The 27476-nt window shown below is 57.4% G+C and overlaps 1 protein-coding gene across 3 annotated transcripts in view; it reads left to right on the forward strand.

Moving 5' to 3' along the window:
* Positions 1 to 544: 544 nt before the first annotated feature.
* Positions 545 to 27476, forward strand: part of KNDC1 (kinase non-catalytic C-lobe domain containing 1) — a 67573-nt gene continuing 40641 nt past the window's right edge. Inside the window, exons 1-5 of one of the 3 annotated variants that reach the window (XM_003816259.5) lie at positions 576 to 1105; positions 7765 to 7963; positions 8632 to 8690; positions 25343 to 25489; positions 25872 to 25989. In XM_003816259.5, coding sequence (XP_003816307.3) covers positions 1004 to 1105; positions 7765 to 7963; positions 8632 to 8690; positions 25343 to 25489; positions 25872 to 25989 — 625 coding nt within the window. In that variant the 5' untranslated portion in view covers positions 576 to 1003. Of the gene's footprint in view, positions 1106 to 7764; positions 7964 to 8631; positions 8691 to 9004; positions 11009 to 21059; positions 22910 to 25342; positions 25490 to 25871; positions 25990 to 27476 lie in introns of those variants that run through there. The other 2 variants (XM_034951477.3, XM_034951479.3) reach the window with 2 other exon arrangements.

The following is a 27476-nucleotide window of genomic DNA, read 5'->3' on the forward strand; positions in this document are numbered from 1 at the left end:
TGAGCACACTGCACCCACCCACCCTGCGGTCAAAAGCCCTGCTGCTCCTTCAAGCCAGGAGCATGGATTAAGTACCTACTGTGTGCCTGGCCAGCCACACGGAGGGGGAGCTGACAGCCTGGCCCTGAAGCCACCCCTCTCCTGTGGGAGTTCTGGGGGCGGCCGGGGAAGGTGAGATTCTCCTCCACCCTCCCTGCCTCTTGGCCGAGCTTGGGGCTATCCTGGCTCTTCTGACCGCGGCACTACCGTGGGCCGGGGTCACCCTGGCGCTGAGGAAAGCCCCGGGGGGCCTTTGGGGCAGGAAGAGGTCAAGAGCCCCAGGACCCCCCAGGGTCCCCCAGGACCGGGGAGGGTCGGGTGCCCAGTGGGTCTCTCCGACGCCTCCAGGTGGGGATGAGGCTGCGTTATTGCCCCACCCCCAACATCCCCGGGCCTCCGAAAGACCCTCGCTCAGGAGAGACCCCGGCCCAGCGACCGCCCCGCCCCCCACCCCGGGCCCCGCCCCCACCCCGGGCCCCGCCCCCACCGCGGGCCCCGCCCGGCCCTGCCCAACGCCGCTGCGGAGGCCACCCCGGGACTGCGGCAGCCCCGCCCGGCAGCAGCGGGGGTGGGACGGGGGCGGCGGGAGCCGGCGAGGGGGTCGGCCCGTCCGAGCTTTCCTGGGCGCCGGCTCCGCCCCTCGACCCTTGGGGCCCAGGTGGGGCGCAGACCCCGTGGCTCCCCGCGGAGGCCACACGCCTGGCTCCGCCCCCGGTGCCTCCCGCAGGAAGGAGCGACGTCCCCAGGCGCCGGGTTCGGACAGCGCCGCGCAGCCCCCGCGCACCCCGCGCCCCCCGGGCCCGCCCCGTATCCCTGACCGCGTCCCCTGGAGACACTGCGGCAGCGGCGGGCGGGCGGGGGCGGGCGAGGGCCGGGCGCGTCTCCATGGAGCCAGGGCGCGCGTAGCCGAGCCCAGCCCAGCCCAGCCGGAGGCCCCGGGGGCGGTGCGCGGCGCGGCCGCAGGATGCAGGCCATGGACCCGGCCGCGGCGGATCTCTACGAGGAGGACGGCACAGACCTGGACTTCTACGACTTCGAGCCGCTGCCCACCCTCCCCGAGGACGAGGTGAGCCCCCGGCCCCACTGGGGGGCCCCTTCCGCCGCCGAGGGGTCCGCGGAGAGCGCCCGGGGGGAGGACCCGGGAGGGGCTGTGAGCTCCCGCCTCCCCAGGTGCCCTCCTTGGCCGAGGGGTTCCCACCGCCGTTCTCAGCCCCCGCGTTAGGATTTTCACCCGGAGGGGACAGCACCCCCGAATGCGCACGGGACGGCGGCGGGTGGGCAGCCCCTGCAGAAGTTGGTGCGCGGTGGCTCCTGGTGGAAACCCTGGCGGGACAGTGTGGGGGCAGCAAGGAGGACGGAGGGGGGTCTGCTTACTCCCTGCCGGGCCCCAGGAGGCCAGCGGGGCGCAGAGCAGCAGAGTCCAATCAGGCGCCGCTCAGGAGCTGGGGGATGAGGTCCCCGGAGCTGAGGTTCAGGAGCAGGGGGTTGGGGGAGCGCTGGATGACTGTCCCCCGAGACTGAGAGCTGCTTCCTGCTCTCTGGTTCTCCGGGCCTTCACCCAAGACCCCCCCTACCCCGCAAGGTGCAGAGGGGCTCTGCCTGCCCTATGCATACCCTGGCGCTTCTGCTCATGGACCGCCCACCCTACAGCACCGGCTGCCCAGACCCCACCTTGGCTGGGTCTGACCCTGTAGCTCAGCTCTGGCTTGGCTGGGATGGAGTGGACAAGCCAGGCCCGGAAGCATGAGAGGTGGCCCCCAGGGGATACAGCAGCTCCCAAAGAGACCCTCATCCTCCAGGGATCCGAGATCTGCCAAACCTCCAACAGGCAAGAGCCCAGACGCTGGGCGCCTGTGTCTCCGGGTGACAGCGTCGTCACCTGCAGCCATTAGTGGGATGTTGTGGCGCCCTCTCTTTAAAGCCGGCCAAGCAAGCCTGGAGCAGGGAATCCCGGCTGCAGCAGCCGCGGGCCTGACCCCCTCGCAGTCCCCACCTGCTGCCCCAGGGGAGTGGGCTCTGAAGGGACCGGGAGTTTCTGCTGTGGAAGCACCGTCCTTCTGGGAAGGTTCAGCCCCAGGAGGCCCTCGGCCCAGCCACCTAGAAACGGCTGAGGCTGTGCGGGGGTTGGCGCTACCCCCGCCCCCACCATGGCCTGGATTCGGTGCAGTTGAAGGCTGCAGAGAGGAGCAGCCAGGGGAGTCAATAAAGCTTCCAAGATCACCGCGGCTCTGACCGAGAGGGAGGGGCAGCCCGCAGCCTTCAGAAACGCCCCAGGACACATCCCAGGGTATCTGTTAGGAGGCCACCTCCTCATCACTCTGGGAGGCCGCCCTGAGGACGCAGCTCTTCCCACAGCTCCTTGGTGCATCAGAGGCCTGAGCCTTGAGGGCCTCCCCGCGCCGCCGCACACGGAGGCAGCAGCCGGTGCCACGCACACAACACGCCGCGCCGGGCGCCAGCCCACTTGGAGCCACAGGCTGTCTTTCTGCACACTCCCCACCCCCGCTCCCCACCCCCACGCACACACCAGTGTCCTCCGGCCGGCCGGACAGCTCCCGGCCGGCACAGTGCTGGGGTGGGGGGCTCCATCCTGTGACGGCCACCAAGGCCTCCAGGTGAACTGTCATCCCACCGAGTTTGCAGCGTGCAGTGGGAACGTTCAGGTGGGCCCTTCGCAGACACTCCTGGAAAGCATCGGGTGATCCCTGGCCCAACCCTGTGCCCAGTACTGAGCCCAACACACCCCATGTCTCAGAATTCCCCTGGCGTTCAGACTCTGCTTCCCGCACGTGTTTGGCTTGGAAGGTTCTGAAATCTCCATCGGGGCAAGTGGCTGCACCTGACTTGCATCGGAAAACCGTCCTGGGTGAGGTGAGGGCACGGTGAGGCTGCATCATCATCCCAGAATGCCGGAAGGCCAAGGGTGCAGGGCAGCTGCCGGGAAAGCACGGTGGCGCCAGGCCCAGGACATATGCAGGCTTCGTAAGATGTAGGAACTCACTCATTCTACAGCTAATTATAATGGCTGGCTCCATGATGGGGTCAAGAAATAGACCCCTATGGACACCCACCGGAGCCCCTGGAATGTCCCTCCCTTGACATGGTCCCAAAGAAAATCCAAATGGCGCTGAACATGTGAAAAGATGTTTGCTCATTGCAATCAGGAAAATGCAAAATACACCCCCACGAATGCCTTCCCAAGACCGCCAGGCTGGCAAGAACTGAAGAGCGGACAGCGGCGTGTGCTGGCAAGGACGGCGCAGCAGCTCTCCCTCGCGCCAGTGGGAGGACAAATGGAGCAGCCTCTTTGGAAAACAGCCCAGCATTCGCTGGTGAAGTAGAAGGCACCAGTGCCCTGTGTCCCAGCAACTTCACTATGGTGTGGGCCCCAGAGACACGTGGCCGTGCGTGTGTGAGAACACTCTCAGCTGGAACCTACCAGAGCATCAGCAAGTGGGCCAGCAGGTCCTGGAGGAAGTGACCAGGTTGGATCCCAGTACAGGCAAAGAACCACCAGTACACCATAGACAGGGAGATGTTCTGTGGGGGTGAGGCAAGGAGGGCTTCCCGGAGGAGGTGTCCTGCCCAGGATTCCCATGAGATTTCAGGCACTGTGGATGGGGGTATGGGATCTGAGGCAGAACAGTGCAATCCAGGCAGAACAGCGGCTGCAGAAGAGGCACACAGGCCAGGCGGCCGGAGTCGATGGATGGGCAATGCTGGCTGCCCCATGGGAATTCAGATGAGACGAAGAGGGTGCACCGGTTTGGGTGCCAGAGCAGGATGTGTCCCGGGTCCCTGAGAGGCAGGCAGCACTATCATCCCTCCCAGAGTTCAGCAAGTGCCTCCCAGAACCTCCTGTGTGCCGGTGTCAGGCTGGGCTCAGAATCTGAGGCTGGACAGGATGCAGTTGCTCCCTGGAGGGGCACACAGCTGGGGGCTCCCAGTAAAGAAGAGGATGTCCCCGCTGCAGGGTCCATATGACATCTGTGCCAGGATGAGCTCAGAGCAGAAGGCACCTCGGGAGCAGAGGTGGTTTTGTGGTGGGGGCCTGGCAGTGTGGAGAGAGCTGTCAGGAGGCCTGGGGATTGGCAGCCAGTGCTCCCAGCAGTGATTGGAGTTTTGTATTAGTCCTGTTAGAATCCCACGGCTGAAAAAAATCAGTTGGTCATAAGACAGCGTATTTCAAATGCGCCACACGATCTAGGCGTCCCTGTGTAACCCTGGCTCGAAGTCTGCCTGGCAGTGTGGCGGGGGGTATGGGAGCTTTCTGAATGCACAGGGCCCCTAATGGGGACCTGCCATGAGATAAGGGTCCTCGGTGGGAAGCGTGCCCTGCCCTCTGAGACCCAGGGACTGGCTGATGTGCTGCTGCCCTGGAGAGCAGCCCAGTCCCGGGGGTTCATGGCCACCTGCCTTCCCGAATCCCTTCTCCCACCTGGGATGGGGGTGGAGTTTGTGGCCACACAATTGCAAAGTGGGGACCAGTCTTTCCTGTCCTGCAAGGAACAGGTCTTAGGTGGTCCCCGCTCTCAGACCTACCCCATGGCTCACCCAGGCACGCCCTGCTACGGATGGTAAGGGGCAGGGTGGGTGGTCGGTGGGCTGGACTAGGTCATGAAGAACCCTCTGGGCCTGCCCGAGAGGCTGGGTCTGTGCCGGCAGATGGAGTCACTGAAAGCTGGCCAGCCACAACAAGGTCAGACTGTATTGGCAGGGGCAGGAGAGGCTGAAGTGTGGAAAGTCACGAGGTCCTAACCTGCCGTGGGGCCCTCGTGGGTGCTGGGCAGACAGGTGCGCAGGAGGCGGTGCTGGGCAGACAGGCGTCGGCCAGCTGAGGCCGGCGTTGCTATTCACAGCACGTCACCTCCTTCCCAAGTGTCTGCCACAGCCCATTAAACTCCTGTCGAGGCCACCTCGGCAGCCCCGCAGCCCGGCTGGGCGTGTTTTACTTGAGCACGAAGCTTCCTGGCCCAGCTGTGGACTTGAACCTACCTGGTAGCAAGGCTGAGAGCCCCGGGGTCTCCAAGGGCCCCTTCTGGAGGTGACTACAGGACGCCCACAGCTCAGGACTACAGGACGCCCAGATAGCTCCCGACCTTGAGGGTGGTCGTGGGGGTGTCTGCTGGGATGCGGCGGGGGGAGCCCAAGGACGTGGGATCCCCAGGCTGCTGAGTGCTGCCTGTGTCTCTCCCAGTTGTCTCGTCCTGTCCTGGCCTCTTAGGCCTGTCTGACCCCCCCTTGCTCACCCAGCCAATGTGGATTCGGGCAAGGGGGGCTAATTCCTCTCACCTGTGCCAGAGCAGGGTGGAGGCTGCAGGTCCCAGAGGGCAGGTGACCCGGGGCCCAGAGTTCAGGCCTGGGAGCCCTCAGCACATGACAAGACCCCCTGGGTGGCCAGGCTCAGGACCCTGTGTGAGCGGAAGCCCACCCTCTGGAAAGCCCCAGAGAGGCTGAGACCATCCTGTCCCTGAGGGGAGGCTTCAGCCACAGACCCCATGGAATTCACCGCTAAAGTCATCCAGAGAATCTCCGACGGAATTCAGACACGCCCACCTCTCATGGGTGCTGGGGCTCCAGGTGTCCGGCTTCCCTGAGGGGAGGAGGGGGCTGCCCATCACCAGGCGTCTCCCCTCCGGGTCTGAGCAGGAGGGCGTGCTGTGTGCGAGTGGTGGCCCTGCTGGCACGGCTGACCTGGGCTCCCTTCCCAGGTCCACGTGTCTCGATACCATTGTGTGAGCTGGCGGCAGGCGCCTGACCTGTGAGTGACAGCCAGAGGCACCCCAGGGCCCCGCAGGGGAACGGGGACCGGCTCAGACGCGCCTCGTGCTGACTCCCTTCCTCCCAAGCAGCACAACCTACGGGGTCCTCAGACTTACTTACCGCTTAGTGCACGTCTGTGCCCGTGTTTGCAGGCACGTGTGCATGGGCATGTTGTGCTGTGTGCATGTGTGTGCCAGTGCACGGGAGTGTGTACATATGTGTGCGCCTGTGTGTGCAGGTGCATGGGTGTGTGCATGTGTTTGTGTGTACGCAGTGCCCAGGTACCTCTTTAACCAGCCTCGCAGTCGTCGCTGGGAGCTTCGGGCTCTCTGGAGTCCTGAGGAGTCCTGGGCGGTGCTAAGAGGGCGGCAGGCTTGAGCCCAAATCAAACACCTTTGATCGATCACGGGCCACAGGAATGGGGCAGGGAGATTCCCGCCATAGAAAGAGCTGGAAGGGCCTGGGAAATGATGTCATCAAGCCCCTCCCTGGACCGCAAGAAGGAGATGGACGGGATGCGCCAGGACCCCAGGAACAGCCTCAGACCCAGCCCCATGGCCAGGCCCCACCGGGCGCCCATGCCCTGATCCCGTCGTTTGTTGGCCTCCTGCTTTGGTTTGAGCCTTTCATCCCTTTCCTGTGCCTGGGGGGCCTCTTGCAGTGCCAGCCGCTGGGGCAGGGTAGGGGGACCGGAGGCAGGAGGTGCCTCTCAGGACATCAGCCCAGTGGCTCCAGTACAGCCAGAGCCGCCCTGTGCACTGGGGGAGGGGGGGCCAGCGATGAGGGAGAAGGGGCCTCTGCCTCCTCCTCACCTGCCCCACCCACAGTGTCCAGGCTGCAGCCCCCGGCCACCCCCTCCTACCTGCACATGGGGTGCCCCGGCCGGGGAGCAGCACACCCAAGAGGGCCTTCAGCTCCATACTCGGGTGCGTGCAAGTGTGGATTGTGCAGCCTTGTGTGTTCCTGTGAGGGTGTGTGCACCAAGTGTGGGAATGGGTGTGTGCGGGTGTGTGTGCATATGGTCAGTGTTAGGCATGTGTGCGGTGGCATGTAGTATGTGTGTGAGTGTGAGGTGTGTGTGTGTATGAGGATGTCTGTTCTCATTGCATGAGTGTGTGTGTGTGAAGCGGATGGAACTGTGTGTGCACACGCCTTGCACCAGCATCTGTTACTCTGTAAGCGTGCCCTGTGTTGGCGTGTGTCCGTCTGAGTGTTACTCTGTAAGCGTGCCGTGTTGGCGTGTGTCCATGTGGGATGCATATATGGGGATGCGTGTGTCTGTGTGAGGGTGAGCACGTGTGCTAGGTGGGTATGTTTGTGCATGTGCATGGGGGGGGTGTGGGTGTTGGTGGCAACCATCGTGATCACAGCTGAGCCCTCGCGGAGTCCAGGAGCCCACTCGGATTTGGAGGTGAGCCCACATGGGGGCGGCTGAGCCACGTGGAGGGAACCGCCGTGACTATGTCCTCCGTGTGAATTGCCTGGAACAAATGTTGGCAGCGCGTGTGGTTGTAAGTCGTGTGAGTGTCAGGATCACGCCCCGTTAGCTCTGCAGGAGTCCACAGTTGGGGATGTCCACTCCGTCGCCTCGCTCATCTGTTGGCAGCCTCCACAGGCCAGTCCAGCTGTGAGCCTGCGGGGTCAGGGGTGCCCCACGGAGCAGGTGACCCAGCAGCTCTGGCCGAGCCTCCGGGAGGAAGGCCCCGTGCCCAGGCTCCAGGAGCTGACACCTGCTCTGGGCAGCACGCCGACGGTGCCACCAAATGTTCCGTGGCTCTGACGTCCAGGGAACAGCAGGACGACTCTGGAAACAAAATGAGACGTGGTCTAAAGCCCTTTCCCTGACCCACGCGTTGAAACGCTGCCACGAGTCGTCCGTTTCCCCAGGGAATCGTCTCGGTGGGCGTGCCGGGGCCTGGCTGGGGGTCCTGCTAGGCTCACGGCCAGGGCCTGTCTTGGCAGGAGAACGTGTCTCTGGCTGACATCCTCTCCCTGCGGGACCGTGGCCTCAGCGAGCAGGAAGCCTGGGCCGTGTGCCTGGAGTGCAGCCTGTCCATGCGGAGCGTGGCCCACGCCGCCATCTTCCAGAGCCTGTGCATCACGCCCGACACCCTGGCCTTCAACACCAGCGGGAACGTGTGTTTCATGGAGCAGCTCAGCGGTGAGGCGGCGGTGGCGGTGGCGGTGGGCACACGGGGTGGAGGTGCCTTTCAGGGTGGATGTGAGCACTGGCTTTGCCGGAGCGGATGCTGGGAGCATGCCCGTACCCGGGTTTCCTGTGGAAACCTTCTCTTCCTTGGGAGGGACTCAGGCTGGAGAGTGGCCGAGGGTCCGTGGGGGTGCCTGCTGTGCCAGGGCAGTCACGCCTACCCTCAGACACCAGAGGGACACTCGGCCCGCCCTGAGCCCCCTCCGCTCAGGACTTCCCCTAAGGGCAGGCTGTGCGCCTCTTCTGTCTCCCCTGAGCCAGTCCCGCCTGCCCTGCTGTGAGTGGACGCAGGCCCGGGAGGGTGGGACGCCCCTGCCTCAGTGGGTCAGCTGCTCCCACTGCGTGGCCCCTGCCCGGGAGCTGATTTTCCCTGGTGAATGTCTTCAGCTTCCTTCTTGGGAAAGCGGTAGAACCCTTCCCTCTTCCACTTTGGAACCCACTTCCCATCATAACCGTTAAGGAGCTGATTTCCCTTTTTCATGGCCTAAAATGGTCCGGGGACACCAGGTCTGCGGGGAGGGAACCTGGGGCCGCTCCCTCTCCAGGCCCTTCCCGGCTGGCGGGTTCAGGTTTGCAGGTGTGACCAGAAGCCTTCTCTCCTTCTCTCTCTCCTCCCCAAGACGACCCTGAGGGTGCCTTCGTTCCCCCCGAGTTCGACGTGACCGGGAACACCTTTGAGGTAAGTGCAGGTGGGGGTAACGCGCCACACCCCCCTTTTACCTCTATGGTGGCCTCTGCCATTAACTCAGAAATGCACCTGCCTTGGGGCGACCTCTGCAAGTGGCCTCTGGCCGGGAGCGGAGCCGCTGCTGCCCGGTTCACTGGGCTATAGGGACGGCCTCTGGGGCACACCCGGCTTCGTCCCCTGCAGCGTTCTCTGTGGGCAGCTCGGACTGTGGGTTCTGTGGGCAGCTCAGACTGTGGGTTCTCTGTGGGCAGCTCGGACTGTGGGCAGAGGCTTTGGCTACGTTTGTCATCATTACCATTTTATAGCAGGTTTTCTGGAATGCGAATTTACTACACTTAACATGTTAAAAGTGACCAAAATGACCAGTGATGATCGGCAGGGAATCACAGCTCCTCTGAGGGAGTTAGCAGCTGGGCCACTCACAGCCTCTCCAGACACAAGGCCTCCAGGCACAGCTCCTGGGTATGGGTGTGGGCATGGGCCACCCTGGGGGCCTCACCGGCAGAGTCATAGAGGCTGCTGCTCCCAGAGCAGACTCCAGTGCAGCCACTTGGGGACCCTTTGCGTGGGAGGAGTCGGGCAACGGCAGCCCAGCGCCTCGAGGTCAGCACCTGTGTGGCCGGCTGGAGACGGGCGGAATCACCCCGGGGCCTTCAGGCTCGATCAGTCCATCAGGCTGGGCTCTGTCCCCGGGCAGGGAGTGGCCCATTGGTGGTTCCTACTGTCACGAAGCCCATGGGCAGAGAAAGTAAAGCAATCCTTAACAAACAAGTAACTAGGAACTCAAAGATCTTCCCAATAAAAGCCCATCAGCTGTGTCATGACCTTAAAATTTGACCTTGAAAGAAGAGTTTGGGGGCTGGGCGTGGCGGCTCACTCCTGTGATCCCAGCGCTCTGGGAGGCCGAGGCGGGCGGATCACTCGAGCCCAGGAGTTTGAGACCAGCCTGGCCAACATGGCGAACCCCGTCTCTACTAAAAATACAAAAATTAGCCGGATGCAGTGGTGCACGCCTGTGGTCCCAGCTACTCGGGAGTCTGAGGCAGGAGGATCTCTTGAACCCAAGAGGTCGAGGCTGCAGTGAGCGGAGATGGCACCACTGCGCTCCAGCCTGGCTGACAGAGCAAGACCTTGCCTCAAAAACAAGGAAAGAAGAGTTTTGGGATGGCTTCCTGCGCCCTGCTTACTTTCACTCTGAAACAAGTGAGGCTGGAGCCCTTCACCCTGGGAGGTGGGCAGGGTGCCCCAGGAGGCCTCTGCTGCGAGGGTCCTACATTTTAGTGCACCCCAGCGTCCAGAACCCAACTCCCTGCAGCAGTGGCCTGGTGGCCGTGACGCGGCACGTGGCCTGGTGGCCGGGACGTGGCGTGTGGCCTGGTGGCTGGGATGTGGCTGTGGCCTGTGACTGTGAACGCAGCGCATGGCCTGGTGGCTGTGACGTGGCACGTGGCCTGGTGGCTGTGACATGGCGCGTGGCCTGGTGGCTGTGATCCCTGGTGCACATGAGGGAGTTTTAGTTTTGTGCTTGCGTTCCTAGTCACGTCATAATCCAGCTCAGACCTGGACATGACCTCAGCCCAGCCCGTGCCCGGCCCCCCTACTCCGTGGTTCCCCCGTGGGACTCGCATTCCTTCATTTTTATCCCGCGTTGCACGTTCCTCCAAGTCCTATTGTTTCCTCGGCGCCATTTTTAACTTTCTGAAAAGACTTGAGGCCATCTGTGATCTTCCAGGACTTCCTTTTATGTATTTCTTGTTAAACTTCATCTGCAGAGCACTGTGTGGCCATAATGTGGCACCTGCTGTGTGTTATCCCGTCGGGTGAAACGCTACATTTAAATCCCCGCTTGTCGGGGGACTGAGGGGTGCGCAGGTGTTTCCTGGTGTGTACACCAAGAACCGACCTTGGCGAGGTTTCTCTAGGTGCATGCCCAGGAGGAAGTGTGGCTTGTGGGGCAGGTGGACATACGTCTGTTCCTGGAACTCCCCAAGTGCAGGCCCGAGAACACGGTGTGAGGATCGCTGGCTCCTGCAGGACGTGGACGTGGCAGGGGCCTGGGATCTGGGGTCTGGCCTGGGGTCTGGGGTCTGGCCTGGGGTCTGGCTCCTGCAGGACACAGGCGTGGCAGGGGCCTGGGGTCTCACACACAGGACAGCACCGCGCTGCATCTCCTTCCTGCGTCATAGGGGATGTGGGTGAGGAGTGCCTCTCCAGTGAAGGTTTATAACCCTAAAAAGTATTGTCTGCCCCTAAGAGCGTTTGCTTACGTGCGTTCTGTCTCTTCATGTTTATGATGATATAAATTAAAACCAAGACATTTTAAGTTATCTATTAATTCATTTAAAAATCACAATACCCATTGCATGTTAACATACATAACATTTTTATGAAGAATATTTTTCCTTCCAAAATTAGTGAGAAGAGTGGCATTGGGTTGCATATTTGTAAATCTTTCACGTCTGGGTTGTGGAAAACGCCTGGATTTTCATGGCAGCTTCTGCATTCAGTCGGCTGTGATATCACATCACGTGGCCCCAGCCCCAACCCCAAGCCCAACCCCAGCCCTAACCCTAACTCCACTGTACGCTCATGAGGGAATGAGATGACCAAGGCAAATGCCGTCTCGGCATCATTACAGGAAGAGTTTAACCTCTTGAGCCACACTCAGAGAAAAGCTGGCTGACGGTGTCCTCTGCTGAAAAGTAGTTGCTCGATTTTAATATAATCAAATGTTTTAATGCTTCTTCTACTGTTAGGGTCTAACCTTCACAAGAAACCTTTCCTGTTTCAAGGTTGAGCCGATAGTCACTGATATTTTCTACGAAGAGTTTTAAGTTTTGTTTCACATTTGATCCACCTGAAGTTACTTTAACGTTGTAAAGTTTTGCTGTAGGTGTCTTAGATATAGTTTATTAGATTTTCCTCAGGAATGTGATGTTTTTTGATTCTATTCTAAAATTCATTGTCCTCTTTTTGTTTTGTTTTGGTTTTGAGGCAGGGTCTCACTCTGTCACCCAGGCTAGAGTGCATTGGAGCAATCACGGCTCACTGCAGCCTCCACCTCCTGGGCTCAAGTGATCCTCCCACCTCAGCCTCCCAAGTAGGTGGGGCTGCAAGTGTGCACCACCATGTCCAGCTAATTTTTTAAAATTTTTATAGAGATGGGGTCTCACTCTGTTGCCCAGGCTGGTCTTGAACTCCTGCCTTCAAGTGATCCTCTCTCCTTGGCCTCCCAAAGTGCTGGGGATAAAGGCATGAGCCACTGGCCCCGGCCAATTGTATTGTCCTCTTTTTAATTACATTTTTCTGTTTGTTTGTTGCTAGTCTACAGAAATGCAATGCACTTTTTTTTCTTTCGAGACAGGGTGCAGCACAGTGGCATAGCTCACTGCAGCCCCAAATTTCTGAGTTCAAGCAATCCTCCCACGTCAGCTTCCTAAGTAGCTGAGACTGTAGGCACACGCCACCACGCCCAGCTAATGTTTTTATTTTTATTTTTGTAGAGGCAGGGTCTTGTTAGGTTGCCCAGGCTGGTCTTGAACTCCTGGGCTCAAGTGATTTTCTTACCTTGGCCTCCCAAAGTGCTGGGATTACAGGCATGAGCCACTGTGTCTGGCCACAATTCACTTTAGTATCTTTATTTTATATCCAACCATCTTGCTAAAGTTTTTTTAATATTTCTAATAACTTACAGATTCTTTTAGTTTTCCTATTTAACTGATCAATCACTGACAAAGAAACAAGTGTTGGTTCCTCCCATCCGATGGTCCTGCTACAGGTTTTCCTTCCTTCTCTTACTCGATGCAGCAAGGGACAGCAATGAGTCTTGGAACAGAAGCAGTGTGAGGCTGGGCACTGTCCCATCTCAGGGAGAAACTGACCACTCCCCACATCCCCCATTCTAAAAAGAGCGCTTTTCACCTTCCTCATCCAGAATGGCGCCCGCCTCCACCGCGAGTCCCCCTTGATGCAGAGTTTGATCGTGAATGTGTGTGTCAATTTTACAAGATGTTTCTTCTGCATCCTTTGATGTGATCCTTTAATTTTTTCTTAAGATTTTCATATTCACATCTTTATTTTCTTATATTAAATCATCCTTTCTTACATAGAAAAACCTAAATTGGGCAAGTGTCTTGCCTTTTGTATACACTGTTTAATTGGATTTACTAATGCTTGTTTCAGATTGTTGCACATATTGGAGTGGACTGGCGATTTCCCATTTTGTTGATGTTTTCACCGGCCTCAGGATTGTTCTAATCCTGTATAAGCAGCACCCCCTCCTTTCTTTGTCCTGTTTATCTAAGAATGGGATGATCTGTTCCTTGAAAGTCTGGTAAAACTCACTTACAGGGCCACCTGTTTTCTTTAGGAAAGATTTTTAACTACTGCTCAGTTTTTAATAGCTACAGGACTGGCTGGGCACAGTGGCTCACCCCTATAATCCCAGCACAGGGAGATTTGGGGAGGCCGAGTCAGGAGGATCATTTGAAGACCAGAGTTAGAGACCAGCCTAGGCAACAAAGTGAGACCCTGTCTCTACACAACATTTTAAAAATTAGCCGGGCATGGTGGCATGTACCTGTAGCCCCAGCCACTCAGGAGGCTGAGGCGGGAGGACTGCGTGAGCCCAGGAGTTCCAGGCTGCAGTGAGCCATGATTACACCACTGCACTCCAGCCTGAGCAGCAGAGTGAGACCCCACTTCTTAAAAAAATAGTTATAGGACTGATCTCTGGTGTTTCTTACTGAGTCAGCTGTGGGTCTGCTTTTTATGTTTGTGAAATCTCTGGCCTTCAGCTGCAGGTGCTCTCCTCTTCAGCCGCTGCATTAGCTGCAGGTCACCCCGATTCTCTGATTGGCCAGTTAATTTGTGCTTTCTCTTCTCAGTCTCGCTAGGGGTTTAGTTCATTCATTTTTCCAAAGAGCCTCCTCTGTGTCCCGTCTGCTCTCCTGGCCTGTCTGTGTTTTCTTTTCCATTGATTCTTGTTTCTCATTCTCTCTTTTCCTCCTTGTTCTGAGTTTAGGATCCATCCCTTTTCTGACTTGAGCTGGACACTTAGGTCATTGGCTTTCAGCTTTTCTTCCTTTCCAATATCAGTAAGAGTACTTAAGGCTATGAATGTTCCTCAGCATGTAGGTTTTGTTGCATCCTGTGAGTTTGCTGCATAATGTTTGCATGATCATTTCCTTCTAATTTTTTTTATTTCCACTGGGATTTCTTCTTTAGCCCCTGAGTTATTTTAACAATGTGAACAGATTGGTTTTTTCTTACTTTTTATTGAGATATACATGCAGAAAAATGCATATATCACAAACATACAACTTGAAGGATTTTCACACCGAACATCTGGGTAAGCAGCACCCAGATGGATGGCAGCAGCTCCTGCCTGTTCCCCGGGTCACTGTCTGGACAGCGCAGAGCAGAGGTTGTGGTTTTCCTGTTTTTGTGCCTCCTGTGGGCGGGCTAGTCCTCCACCCAGTGTCACGGGTGTGAGATTTATTCCATGTGGCCATGGAAAGCATTTATTCCCAACAGTCATCTCTAAACTTCCAAACACACTAGGGCTTTTATGTGTCATTTTCATTCTCTTCTTAACTTCTCCAGCCTCCACCCCATGAGGCTCCCCTCTCCACCCCGCTGCCCTGAGCACCCATGGGCTCCAGTGGCCTGGCCTGGAAGACTCCGACCCCTCCCCCATCGCTGGTCTGTTTGCTTGGCGTTTGCTTGGCATTCATCCACGACATGCAGGCTTAGCAAGTGTCTGGGCTCACAGACAGCAGGGTGAGTGGGGTCCTGCCTCTTGCTGGTTCTGGTCTACACAAGTGACAGACTTGATGTGAGACCCACAGGCTGGGGATCCAATAATGCTGGGACATGAGAATGGGGCCCCAAGGCTCTTGTTTGCATCAGAGGCCTCCAGAGGCCACTGTGAGAAGGTGGAGTTTAAACTGGGACCTGAGGTTGAGTAGGGTTCACTGAATGAAGATGGGGAACTTGCAACACAGAAGGAAGGGCAGATGGGGAACTTGCAACACAGAAGGAAGGGCGGTGAAGATGGGGAACTTGCAACACGGAAGGAAGGGCGGTGAAGATGGGGAACTCGCAACACGGAAGGAAGGGCGGTGAAGATGGGGAACTCGCAACACGGAAGGAAGGGCGGTGAAGATGGGGAACTCGCAACACGGAAGGAAGGGCGGTGAAGATGGGGAACTCGCAACACGGAAGGAAGGGCGGTGAAGATGGGGAACTTGCAACACGGAAGGAAGGGCGGTGAAGATGGGGAACTTGCAACACGGAAGGAAGGGCAGTGAGTGGGAAGGTTGCTGATACCACCGGGTGTGTAGCAGGCAGTGTCAACCAATAACTAACCAGAAGGTTATTTGCTGAGTTATTTTCTAAATAAATGGATTGATGGTTGGAGCATAGATGATTGATGATGGATGAATGGAGGGATGGATGAGTGGATGGCCAGGTGGATGGATAGGTGGATAGGTGGGTGGATGGGCAGGTGGATGGGTGAATGGACAGGTGATGGTGGATATGTGGATGGATGGGTGGATGGATGATGGGTGGATGAACAAGTAGATGGTGGGTATGTGGATGGATGAATGGGTGGATGGTGGGTATGTGGATGGATGAATGGGTGGATGGGTGGATGGTGGATATGTGGATGGATGGGTGGATGAACAGATGGATGGTTAGGTGGATGCATGGGTGGATGGATAGATGGATGGTTAATATGTGAATGGATAGGTGGATGTGTGGATGGGTGGGTGGATGGGATTATGAACAGGTAGGTGGTGGATATGTGGATGGATGAGTGGGTGGATGGGTGGATGGTGGATATGTGAATGGATGGGTGGGTGGAAAGATGGGTGGAAAGGTAGATATGTGGATGGATGGGTAAATGGATGGGTGGGTGGATGGGTGGATGGATGGATGGTGGATATGTGGATGGATGGGTAGGTGGATAGGTGGATGGACGGATGGTTAATATGTGGATGGATGGTGGGTGTATGGGTGGATGAAAAGGTAGATGGTGGATATGTGGATGGATGAGTGGGTGGATGGGTGGTTGGTGGATACGTGGATGGATGGGTGGATGAACAAATGGATGGATGGGTGGGTGGATAGATGGGTGGACAGGTGGATGGTGGATATGTGGATGGATGGGTGGATGAACAGATGGATGGTTAGGTGGATGCATGGGTGGATGGATAGATGGATGGTTAGGTGGATGCATGGGTGGATGGATAGATGGATGGATAATATGTGAATGGATAGGTGGATGGGTGGGTGGGTGGGATTATGAACAGGTAGGTGGTGGATATGTGGATGGATGAGTGGGTGGATGGGTGGATGGTGGATATGTGAATGGATGGGTGGGTGGAAAGATGGGTGGAAAGGTAGATATGTGGATGGATGGGTAAATGGATGGGTGGGTGGATGGGTGGATGGATGGATGGTGGATATGTGGATGGATGGGTAGGTGGATAGGTGGATGGACGGATGGTTAATATGTGGATGGATGGTGGGTGTATGGGTGGATGAAAAGGTAGATGGTGGATATGTGGATGGATGAGTGGGTGGATGGGTGGTTGGTGGATACGTGGATGGATGGGTGGATGAACAAATGGATGGATGGGTGGGTGGATAGATGGGTGGACAGGTGGATGGTGGATATGTGGATGGATGGGTGGATGAACAGATGGATGGTTAGGTGGATGCATGGGTGGATGGATAGATGGATGGTTAGGTGGATGCATGGGTGGATGGATAGATGGATGGATAATATGTGAATGGATAGGTGGATGGGTGGGTGGGTGGGATTATGAACAGGTAGGTGGTGGATATGTGGATGGATGGGTGGCTGGATGGGTGGATGGTGGATATGTGAATGGATGGGTGGGTGGAAAGATGGGTGGAAAGGTAGATATGTGGATGGATGGGTAAATGGATGGGTGGGTGGATGGGTGGATGGATAGATGGATGGTGGATATGTGGATGGATGGGTCGGTGGACAGGTGGATGGACAGATGGAGGGTTAATATGTGGATGGATAGGTGGATGGGTGGATGGATGGTGGGTGTATGGGTGGATGAAAAGGTAGATGGTGGATATGTGGATGGATGAGTGGGTGGATGGGTGGATGGTGGATACATGGATGGATGGGTGGATGAACAAATGGATGGATGGGTGGGTGGATAGATGGGTGGACAGGTGGATGGGGGATATGTGGATGGATGGGTGGGTGGGTGAACAGGTAGATGGACATGTGGTTGGATAGATAAGTGGATGGATGGGTGGGTGGGTGGTTGTATGTGTGGAGGATGGATGGGTGGATGAATGGGTGAGTGGGTGGATGGGTAGATGAATGGATGAGTGGATGGATGGGTGGGTGGATGGTAGATGAACAGGTGGATGGGTGGATAAGTAGATAGATGGGTAGATGAACAGGCACATGGATGGGTGGGTGGATGGTTGGGTGGAGGATAGATGAGTAGATGCATGGGTGATTAAATGGATGGGTAGATGGATGGATGGATGGATGGGTGGATGAACAGGCAGATGGATTGATGAGTGTATGAATTGATGATGGGTGGAGGATGGGTAGGTGGGTGGATGGGTGGATGAACAGTCGGATAGGGATGGATGTGTGGATGGATGGGTGAATGGACGGATGAGTGTATGGATTAGTAGAGGATGGACGGGTGGAGGATGGGTTGATGGATGGGTAGGTAGATGGGTGAATATGTAGATGGATGGCTGGGTGGATGGGTGAGTGGACGTGTGGATGGGCAGTTAAGTGGATGGATGGATGGGTGGGTGGATGGATGGGTGGGTGGGTGGATGGATGGGTGGGTGAGTGGATGGGTGGATGGGTGAGTGGATGGGTGGGTGGATGGATGGATGGGTGGGTGAATGCATGGATGGATGGGTGGGTGAATGGATGGGTGGGTGGATGGATGGATGGGTGGGTGAATGCATGGATGGATGGGTGGGTGAGTGGATGGGTGGATGGATGGATGGATGGGTGGGTGAGTGGATGGGTGGGTGAGTGGATGGGTGGATGGATGGATGGATGGGTGGGTGAGTGGATGGGTGGATGGGTGAGTGGATGGGTGAGTGGATGGGTGGGTGAATGCATGGATGGATGGGTGGGTGAATGGATGGATGGATGGATGGATAGATAGATGGGTGAGTGGATGGGTGGATGGATGGGTGGGTGGATGGGTGGGTGGATGGATGGATGGGTGGGTGAATGGATGGGTGGATGGATGGATGGATGAACGGATAGATAGATGGGTGGGTGAGTGGATGGGTGGATGGATGGATGGGTGGATGGGTAGATACATGGATTGATAGGTGTATGAACAGGCAGATGTATGGGTGGATTTGTGGATGGATCATGGGTGGGTGGATGTGTGGAGGATGGATTGATAGATGGGTGGATATGTAGTTAGATGGGTGGATGGATAGGCGGATGGATGGATGGTGGATGGGGGATGGGCAGACGGATGGATAAGTGGATGGATGGGTGGACGGATGGGTTCCAGGTGCCTGGATGGAAACAAAGGGGAATGGAGGGAAGGAATGAATACCCTGGCTTTCCGTGTGGTATGGAGATAAGTTCTATTCTCAAGGCTGTGGGAATCACTGTTGAGAGCATGATCCCAGGGGGGTTGTTGCTGGTCTCCTGCCCTCTGTGTGTGCAGTGCCTGGTAGGCATATATGCAGTGGGCCCTGGCCATCTGGATGCTCGGCCAGGTTTTCAAACCTCTGGTCCATACTTTTGCCTCCACATCTTTGCCCAGGTTGCTCCTTTGACCTGGAGTGTCCTCTCTTGTCTTCTCACAGCTTCACTCACATCTCCATGGAATCCTCCCTGACCCATAGCCCACAGAGGCTGGCCCCACTCCAGTTCCTTGAAACTTGCTGTAGTTTTGCTAATGTGCTCTGGGTCCTCAGGTATTAGATCCCCTGGAGACCGGGGCTGTGCTTGGTGCTGCTCAGCACCCCTGCGTCTAGGCTGAGGGAGGTGCCGTCTGGGGTTATTCTGCTCAAGCCATTGGCCACAGCCGAGAATGCTGCTGCCCACTCTGCAGGAACACTGTCCACAGTCAAGCTGAGCACAGCTCGGAAATGTGCAGACGTGCCCGAGCTGGCCTGGTCAGGCCATGGCAGGGCCAGAATTCAGATGCAGCCTCTGCCATCTGAGTCTACGTTCCCTGCTGCCCTGCATGGCAGCTGACCCAGCCCACAGCAGATCACCCAACTGTGCACCAACCTCTGCTCACCCTCTTCTGCTGGGGACCCATGCAGCTGCTGCCTGGCAGAGAATGTATCCATGTCCATGTCCAATTGTGTGTCTGTGTCTCTGTGCACATGTATACAGTATAGTGTGTCATGTGCTCATGTATGTAGTATAGTGTGTGTGTGCATGGTGTGTGCATATGCATGCAATATGATATAGTGTGTTTTGTGTGCACATGTATGTGGTATGGCATATGTCTGTGTGCATCTCTGTAGTGTGTGCATGTATGTAGTGTGGTGTGTCATGCCCGTGTGTACATGCATCATGCTATGTCTGTGGGTTGTGCACACATGTATGCAATATGGTGTGTGGTGTGTTTCAAGCACACGTGTGTATGATGGTGTGCATGTATGTAATGTGGTATGCATCTTGTATGCCATGTGTGCATACATGTAGTATGGTGTGTCATGGTCACATGTGTGTAATGTGTGTGCATGCACATAGTGTGTGTGTCATGAGCACGTGTGTTGCATGTGTACATGCATGTGGTGTGTGTATCGGGCACATGTGCATGTGTGTGCATGCACGTAGTGTCATGAGCATGTGTGTTGCATGTGTACATGCATGTGGTGTGTATATCATGGGCACATGTGTGTAATATGGTGTGTGTCCATGCATGTGGTATGGTGTGTTGTGGCCACATGAGTGTTGCATGGTGTGCATACATGTGTGTGGTATGGTGTGTGTAGCATGCCTGTGTATGAACTATGGTGTGTGCATGTTTGTGGTGTAATGTGTGTGTGCATGCATGTAGTGTGTTATGTGTCATGGGCACGTGTGTAGCATGTGTGTGTAGTGTGCATGTATGTGCAGTGGAGTGTGTGTGCATGTGTGTGCAGTGTGGTGTGTGTGCAAGCATGTAGTGTGTTATGTGTCATGGGCACATGTGTAGCATGGTGTATGTGTGTAGCGTGCATTTGTGTGCAGTGTGGTGTGCATGTATGTGGTGTGTGCATGCATGTCGTATGTGTCATGGGCACACGTGCGTAGCATGGTGTGTGTAGCGTGCATGTGTGTGCAGTGTGGTGTGCATATGTGCAGTGTGTAGCGTGCATGTGTGTGGTGTGTGTGCATGCATGTAGTCTGTGTCACGGGCACACGAGTGTATCCTGTGTGTAGCATGCATGTGTGTGCAGTGTGGTGTGTGCATGTATGTGGTGTGTGTGTGCATGCATGTAGTGTGTTGCATGTCACAGGCACACGTGTGTAGCATGGTGCGTGTCTGCAGCACTGGATTGATCCTCAGTCTTTGGGTGAGGACAAGGCTTTCAGTGGATAGTGCTTTTTATTTTTTAATGTTCACGACAAAACATTTTAAACATACAGAAAAGAGAGTAAGAACAGCATATGCGAAGCTACATTAGCGAAACTACAGCAAGTTTCAAGGAATAGACTTTCCACCCAGCCTCGGATTTACCCGAAAAGATCAGGCCCCTCTTAACAAGTAACCACAGAGCCTCGGCCACGCTCGGAAACGTTCAAGCCACTCCCAGCCTGGGTGGGTATGGACTGAGGGTTCCGGTCCCCCCTCTGCTGCCCGAATCTTGCTCTTCCAGCCATTTCCCCATGGGATCTGAGTGAGATCCGCACACCTGGCTGCCTCTGTGCCTCCTGAGTCTCTCATGACCCCACACCCCCGACTCTCTTTCTTCCTTGTGGTTTTTGTTGAAAACCTGGTGGTTTGTCCCTAACGCCAGGTCCAGGACAGTCAGGGGTGCCGTAGGACTCAGGTTCCTACCAGGGCCCGCCGGGGACCTGTGGTGTCTGCTCCCTGACAGCCGTCAGCAGCCACCATGAATCCTGGGAGACGCCACAGTAGTCCTCACCTTGGTTCGTGAGCAGGGCTCCCGCTGTCAGGAGAGCCGCCCTCATCGACGCTGGGCAGCCGCAGCAGACAGTCCCTGTGGACAGAGAGGTGGGAGGCTCGACTCCTTCTCTTCATCCACCTGTTTTCAAAGCAGTGAGTGCATCCTGCGTCCTCCAACGCGGACCAGTGAGCTTGGTTTTATGATCTTATGAATTTAAGATTTGCACGTCTTTGATAGGATTTGGTCCGTTCTGCTGATTCCACCTGAAGCTCAGAAGGCACCCCGGTCCTTGGGACGCAGCTCTGCTGGGCTCTGACCCACTTCCTGGTGTGGCAGGACGCTCCAGCCCCTTCTGTGGGGTTCCTGCCCCAAATCTGATCAGCCATTTGTCTGCAGAGCCCTGGCCAGTGAGGCCCTGTCTGGGCCCAGGCGGCCCTGGGAGCCCCCAGGTGCATGTTCACAGTGTCCTCCTGAGGCCTGGGCTGCGGTGGACTGGGAGCCCCAGGTGCGTGTTCACAGTGTCCTCCTGAGGCCCGGGCTGTGGTGGACTGGGAGCCCCCAGGTGCGTGTTCACGGTGTCCTCCTGAGGCCCGGGCTGTGGTGGACCCACCACGCTGAGTGCTGCAGCCGCAATTCTTCTTTGAACCAGTCACCTCAAGTCCACTGGAATTGCTTCCCAGGGCCACGAAGAGCCTCCCAGGGCTGACCTGGACCCTGATCCAAGAATGTCCAGCAGAGCAGAGGAGGGGCTTCCTGAAGCGAGACTCGGGAGAGTGTAACCCGCTTCCTACCCCCTAGAGAGGTGGCCTTTTCAGTTTGGAGAAAAACTTTAACCAGTGTTGAACTGAAACCCATTTGGCTTGACCGCGTTTGCTCAGGAATCGCATCTCGTGGGGAAGTTTTCACGTCCACTTCACGTGGGTGGCCAGGCCCTGTCCCCACTCGAGGCGAGAGCCACTGGGATGCCCATCGCAAGCGCAGGTGCCGTGGGAGCTGCAGGCTTTGGACCACAGAGAGGCCCGGAGCAGGAAGCTGCAACGTCCACCTCCTCGACCCGGCTCCCCGTCGCCCTGTGGCCTAAGGTGTGATCATTTCATGCCTGATCGGCCTCCCTCCAGCCTGTTCCCTCCGCTGACAGCCAAGCCCAGCCAGGCAGGGCCACTCGGTGCTCCCAGGACAGCGTCCCAGGTTTTCTGGCCCACAGGCCTGGAGAGTGGGCCCCACCCTCCCTTCCTCTGCCGGACGCCTGCCCGTGGTCCAGCCTCATCCTGCTGCCCTGGGGCCTCCGAGGTCCTTGTTTCCTGAGAGGAGCCTTCCCTGGCAACATGACCCCCAGGGAACTCACTCAAACGCTGCTCTTAGCCGGTGGCTCAAATACTGCAGCTTCTGATTCCAGCACAGTTTCTCACAGAAATCTGTTTCTCCATGTATCGCTGTCTCCTGACCCCCGCGGGCAGCACACAGTTGTGTTTCCCTCCTTCAGGGCGCACCATCCTTCAGGTCAGAAGCTTCCAGAAGGCAGAAATGCTGAGCTCCCTGCATCCGTGCAAGGCAGACCCCGTATGGCTCTGCACCTCGAGGGCCGACTGCGTCCTCTGGGCTCCAAGGGGCCCCTCGCCGGCGGTCATGCAGAGACCTGGAGATGTGAGGCTCCGTGGCTGCAAGGATAGCGTCTCAGGGGCAGGAGGAGCCCTTCCTTACGGTGCCAGCCGGAGGGTGCCCTCCAAGTTCACACCCCAGAGAGTGAGGCTTCAAACAGATTAGGTCTGGATATTTTAAAATTATAAAAATATTAGCAGAAACAAAGGAAAGCTGCTGTCGCCTCGGGGTGAAGAACATCCCCCTGCAAAGCTGCTGAAGATAAACAGGTCAGATTCCACACATGGGCGCTCAGAGCTCTTGGATGTGAGAAGACACACGCACAACGTTAGAAGCTGGCAACACACACAGCAAGCGTGTGTGCGGCGCCCAGGCTGAGGCCAGCCCTGATGCGCAGGGGCGCTCGGCAGTCCTACCTCAGCGGAGAAAGCATAGTCCTTGCATGGGGACTTAGAGGAAAAAATTAAAACTGCGAGTAGATACGAACAGATGCTTGGTCTCATTCATAATTACAAAAATGCAAATTAACTCGACGAGTGAGTTTACTCTAACAGATTGGCAAAGCCGCGGAGACTGGCTGCGGCTGGTGAGTAAACCGGACGGTCATTTATCAGGAGGGTTTGTCGCAGCTGTCAAAATTGTAAGTGGAGGTAACCTGGGACCCAGCATCCCCCTTCTTGGAATTGAGGCTTTGCACACCTGACATGGCTGCACAGACGCCACACGGGGCACCCACAGATGCCACACGGGGCACCCAGGGAAGTGTCGGTCATGACAGCAGAACATGGGAAGCACCCACAGCAGCATCAGAGCGGAGGGGACGGACCCTGTGTGCCCAAACATGCATGTCACAGGTACCCCAGGGAGGCGGACCCTGGCCCAGGCACGAGAGGCTGGCAGGTCCCCCCTGGATGGCACAGGAGACCCGAGGAGTTGGCAGCAGAGCAGCTATTGGGGCTCCTGGCCCAAGGTGCAAAGTCAGAGACAGTGGCTGGGGCCGGTGCCAGGCGAGCCGTGAGGGGACAGGGAGGTGCCAGGTCCCCTACCAGAGGTGCGTGCACAGCAGGGAGTCTGTGGGGATGGCCAGCGGCCAGGGGCCTGGCTGGTGTGCCAGGTGGGCTGCCCCAGGGCACCAGGCAGGGTGCAGGAGGGAGAGGGTAGAGGAGAAGCAGAAACCAGCCTGTGAGGGAGGCAGGGCCAGGCATGGGACAGAGAAGGTCAGCTGGGGTTCCTGACCAGGAAGGAGATTCACGCCATGAAAAAGCCAGGATGCAGGCAGAGTGCAGCTGGGGAGAGAGAAGAGATGCGTGTCCAGCTGTCTGTGCTGGGAGTGCACGTATGTGTCTGCATGTGTGCCTGTGTCCAGACCAGGAAGCCCCAGGACCATCCACACACACACACACACACACACACACACACACCAGACTGTGGAAGTGGAGCCACCTGCCAGGCACAGTTTATGCCCCAGAGAAGAAAGTGTGGGGTGCTGGGTGCGCCTGGTTTCTTCTCTGTGACACTTTCTGTCTTGTTCAAATAAGACATCTCAGGAGAAAAAGGAGTTTGAGGCAGAATTGGATGAGCTTGGTGATAGTGGTTGGAGCCAGGCTCAGGTGGAGTCAGGGGCCCTGGGATCTGGCTGGGTCCCTGCAGCCTGACCCTGAGACAGACCCTGACAGAGAGGGGGAGTCGGCCAGGATGACCAGCTAGCCTGGGGCCGCGGGATGCAGGGCTTTCTGTGAAGACTGGATGCTCCGCTGGTCACCCTGGACCTCACGACGGACTGGGGAGTTGGGTCTCAGGGTTCTGTGACGATATCTTGAGACCACCCAGGGAGAGGCCTGGAGCCAGGGCAGCCCAGGACACGGGTGTGCGTCCACTCAGCCAGCCCAGGACACGGGTGTGCGTCCACTCAGCCAGCCCAGGATGCAGGTGCGTGTCCACTCAGCCAGCCTGGACTAGAGTGGACACTTGGGAGCACAGGTGCGGGGGCAGAGCAGGCCCTGGGTCAGGTCCCGGCTCCACACGTGAGCTGTGTGACCTGTGACGTGGCCCCAGGCAGGTTCCTGAGCCGCTCTGCGTTCTGCTTCCTCTTGTGGGAAAGGTGAAGCCCCACAGGCAGCTGTCCTGGGAAGAAGTGTCCAGGCCTGCAGTGCGGCCGTGTCCAGGGTGGACCTCGTGCAGAGCCCACCTTCTCAGGCAAGGGAGGAAAACCCAGACTTTCAAACAAAAAGAAAAACCCATCTTTCCTTCTACTGAAATCCAGTTTTTGAAGTTTTGAAGTTTTCGACCTAAACACTGAAAGGCCAGAGGAGTCTGTGCCCCTCCAGAAAGCGCAGAGGGGCAGGGCCATGGCCGTGGCCAGCACAGATCTAGGCCCAACTGCGCGGGCGGCGAGGGTGCAGGCAGTGTGGGCGCAGGCGGTGTGGGCGTGGGCGGCATGGGCATAGGCGGCAAGGGCATGGGTGGCATGGGTGCGAGCAGTGTGGGCACGGGCGGTGTGGGCACGGATGGTGTGGGCACAGGCGGCGTGGGCACAGGCGGTGGGCACAGATGGTGTGGGCACAGGCAGCGAGGGCATGGGTGGCATGGGTGCGAGCGGCATGGGCGGCGTGGGTACAAGTGATGAGGGCGTGGGCGGCGTGGGCACGGGCAGCGTGGATGTGGGTGGCGGCAGGGGCGGCAAGAGTGTGGGCGGTATGGGTGTGAGCAGCGTGGGCGCGGGCGGCGAGGGTGGCGGCGAGGGTGCGAGCAGCGTGGGCGCGGGCGGCAAGGGTGTGGGCGGTGTGGGCACGGGTGCTGCTTCCCCTCAGGGGAATCTCACGATCCCTGAAACTCGAGCTCCTGGCCCGGAGAAGTGCTGGCCGCGGTCGGGGTGGCGCACACGCACAGACTCTGGAGCTGACGGCCTGTCGTGCCCACAGGCGCACATCTACTCTCTGGGGGCCACGCTGAAGGCCGCCCTCGAGTACGTGGCAGAGCCCACACTGGAACCCAGGCTGAGCCAAGACCTCGAGGCGCTGCTGAGCCGGATGCAGGCGGAGGACCCCGGGGACCGGCCGGACCTCGAGGTAAGCGAGGCTACCCTGGGCCACCCCAGGCTGTGACCCTGACCCCAGAGGCCTGGACACCGTGTGCTCACCACACCCACACCCAGCAGCCTCACCTGGGTTCCGCGACCACAGTCTCATGGCACGGCATTTTGCTTAAAGGAGGACTTGGTTTTTTATTGTCCATTTTTGTTATGAAAAGGTTTTGCTTGTGACAAGCCTCCTGATTCTCTGCAACCCAGACGTGCTGCCTTTTCATACTAGAAAATGGGCAAGGCAGGCGCAGGCAGGCTCTGGGGACTGTCCCCAGGTCACCTTCAAAGGATCCGGCCGTGTCGGGTGGGCGGCTGCGGGAGATGTCCCCTCCTCCGAGCCTTCCTGTCTGAGGTGTTCACGTCCCCAGAGCATCATCGCGCTGTGTGAAGAGAAGCTGCAGCTCACATCCTCCTGTCGCATGTGCCGGAGCCTCTCTGCTGTGGGGAGGAGGGTTCTCTCCATCGAGTCCTTCGGAGCGCTGCAGGGTGAGTTCTTGAACCCACACGCGTGCATCCTCCTGCATGCACATATACCTGTGTGCCATGTATGCACACGTGCACATGCTAACACACCCATGCACACACACTGCACACACACCCATACTGCACACACACCCATGCACACACATGCCACACACACCCATGCACACACACTGCACACACACCTATGCACATGCACACCCATGCTGCACACACCCATGCACACACACCCATGCACACACTGCACACACACCCATGCACACACACCCATACTGCACATACACCCATGCACACATGCCACACACACCCATGCACACACTGCACACACACCTATGCACACGCACACCCATGCTGCACACACCCATGCACACACACTGCACACACACCCATGCACACACACCCATACTGCACACACACCCATGCACACACGCCACACACACCCATGCACACACACTGCACACACACCTATGCACATGCACACCCATATTGCACACACCCATGCACACACACCCGTGCACACACACTGCACACACATCCATACTGCACACACACCCATGCACACACACTGCACACACACCCATGCACACACACCCATACTGCACACACACACATGCACACACCACACACCCATGCACACACTGCACACACACCTATGCACACGCACACACATGCTGCACACACACCCATGCACACACACTGCACACATGCTACACACACCCATGCACACACGCTGCACACACACCCATGCTGCACACACCCATGCACGCTGCAACACACCCATGCACACACGCACACACCCACTCACACATTCACAGAGATCAAACTCACGTATTCACACACTGACAGTCACACACGAGTGTTCAAATAGATCACATGTGCCTCGTACACACATATTCACTCTTGCTCACAGTCACACACATGCAAATTCAGGCATGCCTGTTCACATTGCACACGCCCACACCAGAATGCACACATTACACGCCCGTGCTCATGCCTACCACGTCCACTGCCTCACACGTGGTCAGACACGCAAACATGCTGGTCCTATGCACACACCCATTTCCACACTCTCATGCGCATCATGTTGCCTGTGCCAGCCTTGCAGGCACCCACGCAGGCAGAGGTGACTCAGGCTCAGCTTCAGAAGTCCGTGGCATTGGTGCTGGTGTGGCATTGGTGCCGGTGTGGCATTGGTGCCGGTGTGGCATTGGTGCCGGGCATCTGGGTGTTAGTCTCATGGGCATTTCAATAAACGGATGGGTTGTTTCACAACTGAATTTCACCTGCCCCCACCAGGGGTGCCAGGTGGGTGCGTTACAGAGCTGCAGCTGCAGCATCTGGGGCGTTCGTGGCTCACGCATATTCTGGTCTCTCTCAGGCCGCCTTTGAACAGAGGCCGTGTCTGCATTGGCATCGCTGCCTGCAGCACGGAGCCCTGTGGGGCCTCAGGATGGTAGCCGGGGCACAGCCACGAGGAGCCTCACGGTGGCCGG

Source organism: Pan paniscus, chromosome 8, assembly GCF_029289425.2.
Source record: "Pan paniscus chromosome 8, NHGRI_mPanPan1-v2.0_pri, whole genome shotgun sequence".
Taxonomy (NCBI): Eukaryota; Metazoa; Chordata; class Mammalia; order Primates; family Hominidae; genus Pan; species Pan paniscus.